The following is a 6,872-nucleotide window of genomic DNA, read 5'->3' on the forward strand; positions in this document are numbered from 1 at the left end:
GATGACAACTTTTGAATCACCTTCGATGTAAAGAGGACCTACCATCCGTTGATGAAAAAAATTTAATCCATTATATAAACCAAATAACTCGGTAATTGTCGAGTCCGATTCGCCAAATGGCCTGTAAAATGAGAGGAGAAGGTTTCCTTTATCATCATGGATGACCCCACCATATCCAGCAGGCCCAGGCCAGCCCAGAGCACTTCCATCGAAATTTAATTTGAAATGGCCCAGCAGAGGAGGAAACCAAGTTTTCATGGCTGGAGGGCGAGGAAGGTGAGACATTTCCGCTAAAAGTTGCCATGTGATTTCTGATTGCTAATCATATTTCTTTGGACCTCATCATAGCTTCAAGGTAATGAAATTTTTTTAGTAATCAACTAGCTATTACCAGCAATGAGAAATCCTAGTAATCACCATCAATGACCTGCGATGAGATTTTGAAAACATGAAAGCTAATAATAGGAATGTCAAAGCCTAAATCTAATTCTTACATTGACATAATGTTATAAACTGGTTTAAATGATATTGCATTCTATATATATATAATAAACTATATGAAACATGGATTTGTGTAAAACTGCAATCAGCAATAAGCTGTTGTCTCCTCTGCCTATCGCTTTTTATCGGGATAGGTTTTACAACTAAAATAGTATTCCTGGTTTCAAACTTCTGACCATGACAAGTTGGCTTTGAAAAACATGGAGCAAAGATCAGAGTTCAGTTTTTCATCACATATCAAATTGTCCCAGGAAATACAGCTTAATCAGGATGTAGCTTGACACTTAAATTATGGAAGAAAGCTACCAACTGGATTGTGCGTCCTTTCTCTCTTTCTGTCTTTCCCTTTTTATATAAGATATTCTGACAGCACAAGCATTTGTGGCAAAAGACAAGGAAATTGACACCCGTGGATCATCATGAGCTAACCAGAAACCATCATTGCAGCCTCCTCAACTCTCCATTATGAAACTTACAAGCTTGTTGCAATAAAATAGAAAAGTCCTGCTCATTAGATCCCCCAAATACATTTCTCACACTTCAAACTATCATTTTCACATAAAATCAAAATAAAAAACACTGATCATGCAGGTACAATTAGTTCATCTGTTCCATCTATTTACGAAGAGGCCCTATTGACAACTCCTGGATTAGGGAGTTAATACAGTAGTGTGCACATCATTTTAGTCATATAAGCTTGAGAGTCCTGAATAACAACCAAAAATATTACAAGAAAAAACCTCATAAACTCATAGTAGTCAATAAAAAACTTAACCAACACCTGCTAAAACTAGCATTCTCTGTTCTGCTAAAAGGCTGGTTGTTTGGGATGACATTTGTAGTGATGTTCCTTGTCCTGTACTCATTTTTCTCACATTTCAAGTTCATCACTTGATGCCATTTAGCAAGCCTTAAATCCCTAAGGCATATGCCATCACACGTTCTCATATTAGACAGTTTTGAGAGACAGAAGTATGAACTGCCAGGAAGTGTGAAAACGTGGGGGGGAGGGAGGGGAAATTCCACTTTCAATTCATACAGTAAAAAAAATTCTCTGAAATTGCATTTTCCCAACAGAGAGTATAAATAAAGAAATGCATGTTTAAATCATTGAGCTCAATTCAGTGAGTCCACAACATTCTTTCTCATGTTCTTAGATGGATTCTAATCCATAAACCACATTATCATCATCCCCCCTCCAATATCCTGTTATGTATCACTAGCTCACTTACCTGATCTGTGTAGTTTCTCCCCCTGATACCTATTGCAACATCGTTAATTGTTTGGTCCATATATTGGTTATCAATATTACCTATATTTTATCATAACCATCTTAGCCTTGCCTGACTGTTTTGAGGTCAATTACCAAAGGGATGACCTTTACTGCTCTTTCCAGCAGAAAACTGGCAATTTGCAGGCATCTCCAATTGCCAGAAATCTCATGGACAGATAGGAAGTATTGCAACAGAAGAGATTTTTTACCAATGAAACCCAAGATGTAGTCTCCACTTTAACTATCCAGATTTTCTAATATTATGAGTAGCATCTTGCTTAATCTCTTCTTACTTTTGGATGATCAAGCCTAGATATCGAGAAGGGTCTCTGTACAGTATACCTCTGAGCTGTTAACACACATTGGGTTCATAATCTCTGTATGTGTACTAAAGCTGTGGCCCATGTATTTACTCTTAAATTGTATGACTTTCAAACCCTATAATTCAGTGTTTCCCTCCATTTATCTACTTTTTCTCCACACCATCCATAAAATTCATAAATGAAGCCACATAAAGAGAAAAAAAAGAAAAATTATTAAGAGACTCTTGAGTATGGCAATTAGTTCATTGTAGAAAAGTAAAAAAAATTACAATTTTACAGGCTTAAGCTAATTCTTTACCATTGCGGTGGTTTCCCTACATCTCTTTTCTGATACTTCCACCAAAATCTCCCAAAACTTGTTAAAATCATTTTGTTCTTGGTATGATTGCCAAATAATTACTCCTTGCATTGAGCATACTTCTCAACTTCAATTTCTTGTTAAAGAATCTAGTTTACAATATTAGGCCAGTTTCTGATAGGTAAATTTCCACACCTCAATTGGTGATGCCATTTGGCCCATAGCCTTTCCTTTCCACACACAATTGCATGTATTCGTAAATATTGATTGTTGGAGTTCCATGTAGAAGTGCAGCTTTATGAATCTCAGTTAGACTCTAAAATAGGGAAACTAAGGACATCAACAAAACTTACTTGAGGTGGCGTACGACCAAAAAGTATACGGAGGGATCTTGTGTTAGCCAAAGGATGCTCTGCTGGCAGCTCAAATACAATTTGAGCACAAAATGTGGGCATAATGAATTCCGTGCACAAAACGCGGGCATGTTGCACAGGTTACCACAAGAGGCAAATACAGCATGTAGTGAAACATAAAAGTCATAGATTTCATAGATTTAAATTACCTACAACAGCAATAGCTCAAGGGTCCCTTCAGTGCCAATTCTCATTCGATTTCAAATTCTACCAAAAAACCACAGAGATCAAAGAAAAGAAAAAAGAATTACACATCCATAACAGAGGAAAACTCTGACAGGTGGCAACAGGATGGCCAAGGTCACTTCCTTGAGTTTAAATTAGCTTTAAAATATGTGAGGTCTTCCACTTCCACGAACGTTCATGGCCAAGATCTCTTTCTAGCTGCAAGATATGTTCTCGGCCCAGACCCTGTAGTAGAGAGAGTGAGAGGAGAAAGAGGAGAGGAGAGGAGAGGAGAAGAGAAGAGAGGGAAGAGAGGGAGAGAGAGAGAGGTAACTGTTAGACGGCATGCATTGGAAGAAGCTGCATTGATCGCAGGAACAGGAGTAAGAGGGTGTCAAGAGGAGCAGCATTTGGAGATGGCTTTAGATTAGGTCAAAGCTCGACATTTTTCCAACATATGGTTTTCTGCCCCATCTTGGCTGGAAAACCTTAGCTGGAAAATTATATGATTTTCCGGGTAAGAATTTCCAGGTAAATACCTTTTTTCCAGAAAACATGAGGGCACCAATGGTCGGTGAAAACGTATTTCTACCTAGAAATACATTTCCAATGTTTCCTAGAAAAGGTACTGACAAAACCTTAGTCTTGCACAAGGTTGAATGAAACCAGATCTGCAGCAGATCAAATAAGAAGCCAATGAACTTGTTCAAGCAAAACACATTAAATATTCAATAAAACCTATGCTTCTGAAGATCTTGTCACATTCACATAGTCAAAGTGCCACAAGAAAATCTCAAATTGATGGCTTGAAATCAAATCAAATTTTCCTAACCTCCACCACCACAAAGAACTGATACTCAGCCAATATGTTTCTAAGAATCTGAGAGGCAGCTCAATAACTTTGAATGGTCATAACAAACATTATTTTTATTGAAAATGGTGTGAATTGTATTAAGAAGAAAGAAGAATATACAATGATACATCCAAAGCCAACCTAGTTGGCAAAACAAAAAAAAAATTGGGGGTTTTGAATTGGAAATTTGTCCCTTGCAGTCATAGTCTGTAACGAAACACCATCACGAGCTAATTTATCCATTATGAAGTTTTCACTTCGAGGACTATTGCTTCCAAGAAATGTGAACGTGTCAATAAATGTCACAGACCTCAATATCTCATTATATTACCAAAGCAATCACCAATGAGGTAGCTTCAGAAACCAAATGATAGTCAAGGAAGAATCCCGCTACTAAGGGGTGAAAGAGGACACTCTCAATCCACTTAGGAGAGAACGGAGTTGTCTCTACACTGTCCAAATGAAACACTATTTTATTAGGATCATCTGAAGCTCAACATGGAGAAAAAAGTAAGATTTCTCTCTATCTTCAATCAAGATGAGTGCATTTTCAGGAAAAAAATTACAAACTAGAATGAGAAAAAGTATCGACAACATTTCCCTGAAAACTCTGATATGTTACTGATAAGGAATACGAGATCTATCTTCTTGACCTCTGTGAGCTCTGATACAAGTCAACTGGCACATTTAAGTATCAGCAAGGATATGGCAAACAATGGAATAATCATTACTATGAAACTGCCAGCAATTGTAGTGAGGAATATGGTGCATCATCCATCTCAACAGAACTACATCCAGGCTGCTTGTTCAAACCCTTTCTTTTCATAAGATCTCTCACCTTGCCAGCCTGGTCCCATCTTCCATCTGAAGCATAGAAGTTCGATATCAACACATAATACCCTGGGTTTTCAGGGTAGAGCTCTAGTATCCTATTAACTGCTACCTCTCCAACTTCCAATCTAGAATGTATCCGACAACCATGAAGAAAGGCTCCCCAAATACTAACATCAGCTTCTATTGGCATCTTCATTATAAACTTTAATGCATCTTCGAGCCTTCCAGCTCGAGCTAGCAGATCCACCATACATACATAATGTTTCATTCTTGGGACAACATTATATAACTGACACATTCCATTAAAATATCCCAATCCTTCATCAACCATTCCTGTGTGACTACAAGCAGCTAATATGTTCATAAACGTTATATCATTGGGTAGCAAGTTTTCCTTCAACATTTCAGTAAAGAGAGCAAGAGAACCACCAGAATCTCCTTGCATTCCATACCCACCGACCATCGCACTCCATGTTACTGTGTTCTTCTTATACATCTCGTTAAAGACTCGTCGAGCTGACTCCACATCTCCACACTTGGCATAAAGATTTAGAAGAGCAGTCCCTACATAGATATTTGACAGAAACCCGCTCTTTGCAGCATAACCATGAAAAGAACTACTAATGGGCAGAGCTCCTAAATGAGCACAAGCTGAAATAACATTAACCAAAGTGACAGCATCTGGTAAGGTAGAAGATGATCTCAAGCGGTGAAACCATGACAGTGCTTCAATCGCATACCCATTTAGAGCAAATCCACCGATCATTGAGTTCCATGGAACCACATCCTCAGATAGATTGGACGAGAAAATAAAGTTGGCATATCCAACCATACCACATTTTGCATACATATCCACAAGAGCATTCCTTACTATAGCATCTTCAACTAATCCAAATTGAATGGCAAGCAAATGGACAACTCGACCCATTTTCACATTCCTTAACTGGGAACATGCAGAAAGAAGACCAGTTATAGTTACAGAATTGGGAACCATAGTTTCCCACTTCTTTTCTGTAAATAGCTCCATGGCCTCACTAGGATGGCCTCTTTGTGTATAGCCCAAAATCATTGCTGTCCATGAGACTAGATCAACAGCAGGCAATTCATTAAATACACAACGAGCATCAGAAATGTTCCCACATTTCACATACATATCCAACAAAGAAGTTCCTAGTAAAGAATTAAAGGAAACTCCAATCTTAATAATATAACCATGAACCCATTTCCCCTGATGCAGGGCACCTAGCTTCAAGCAGGCATAAAGAAGGATTCCTACTGTGAACTCATTGGGCTCAACTAATATCCATCTCCTTTCGTTAAATAAATTCAACCCTTCTTCCGCACAATCATTTTGCACGTAACCTGCAATCATGGAAGTCCATGAAACCACATCCTTCTCTGTGATTTCATTGAACACATCACGAGCAAATTCAATAGTTCCGCATTTAGCGTACATGTCAATAAGACCCGTTGAAACAAAACTATCAGGACTCCCCACTTTAAAAATAAGACAGTGGAGCTTCCTCCCTTCGTTCAAATCACGCAATTCTGAAGAAGCCTTCAAAATAATAGAAAAAATAACATTATCGTGCTCTGTGAAGCATTGTCTCATACACATATAGAATCTGATGACCTCCGGATAGGAATCGTTCAGAAAGTACCATCTGAGCATCACTTTCCAGCAATAAAGATCCGGGTTTTCTATACGATCAAATAACGTTCTCGCCTCTCCGATATCTCCAAAAGAACCATACAAGCTAACCAGTTTAGTAGCGAAAAGAAGATTTTCTGTAAGGCCATGAACCATGAGATGACCGTGAATAATTTTAAGAAAAGTTGGCTTATCGCAAAAACCCAAAAGAGAGTACCAGGAGTCCAAAGACATGAAAAGCATAGAATCCGTATTTGCTCCAATGGGTTGCGGTAGGTTCCTGGAGAATGTGCTGAAACATCTTGAATACCTGAAATTTTTTGTCACTGACGTTTGCCTCCAAGAGACAGGAATAAGTTTCATCATGGCTTTCACTACCGGTACTTCGACTCTTAGTGGTGATAAGAACTGACTTCAAGTTTCTCATGGCGGTACCTGTTTCGAGTGAGGAACAGGACCCAGCAGTTCAAATTCGAACTTCGTAGTCCTCCTTGGTCCCGCCAGAACTGGCAACACCAAGCTTGACACATAGCGGTCCACTGCAGCTTCATGCTTCGTTAG

General features: G+C 38.6%; 1 protein-coding gene across 1 annotated transcript; it reads right to left on the bottom strand.

The window, feature by feature from the left end:
* Window positions 1-3,923: 3,923 nt before the first annotated feature.
* On the bottom strand, window positions 3,924-6,662 carry LOC137935013 (pentatricopeptide repeat-containing protein At2g03380, mitochondrial). The gene has a single exon (XM_068779635.1). It carries the CDS (start codon window positions 6,552-6,554, stop codon window positions 4,557-4,559), a length of 1,998 nt encoding a protein of 665 aa, XP_068635736.1. The 5' UTR covers window positions 6,555-6,662; the 3' UTR covers window positions 3,924-4,556.
* Between the last annotated feature and the right edge of the window lie 210 nt (window positions 6,663-6,872).

The sequence above is a fragment of the Aristolochia californica genome, unplaced genomic scaffold (assembly GCF_029961685.1).
Source record: "Aristolochia californica isolate CCGP_79_NKW_82.1479 unplaced genomic scaffold, dmAriCali1.0.hap1 SCAF_6, whole genome shotgun sequence".
Taxonomy (NCBI): Eukaryota; Viridiplantae; Streptophyta; class Magnoliopsida; order Piperales; family Aristolochiaceae; genus Aristolochia; species Aristolochia californica.

Bases quoted from the DNA above. Each gene is read 5' to 3' on its own strand.
- LOC137935013 (XM_068779635.1), bottom strand. From the start codon at position 6,554: ATGCTTTTCATGTCTTTGGACTCCTGGTACTCTCTTTTGGGTTTTTGC.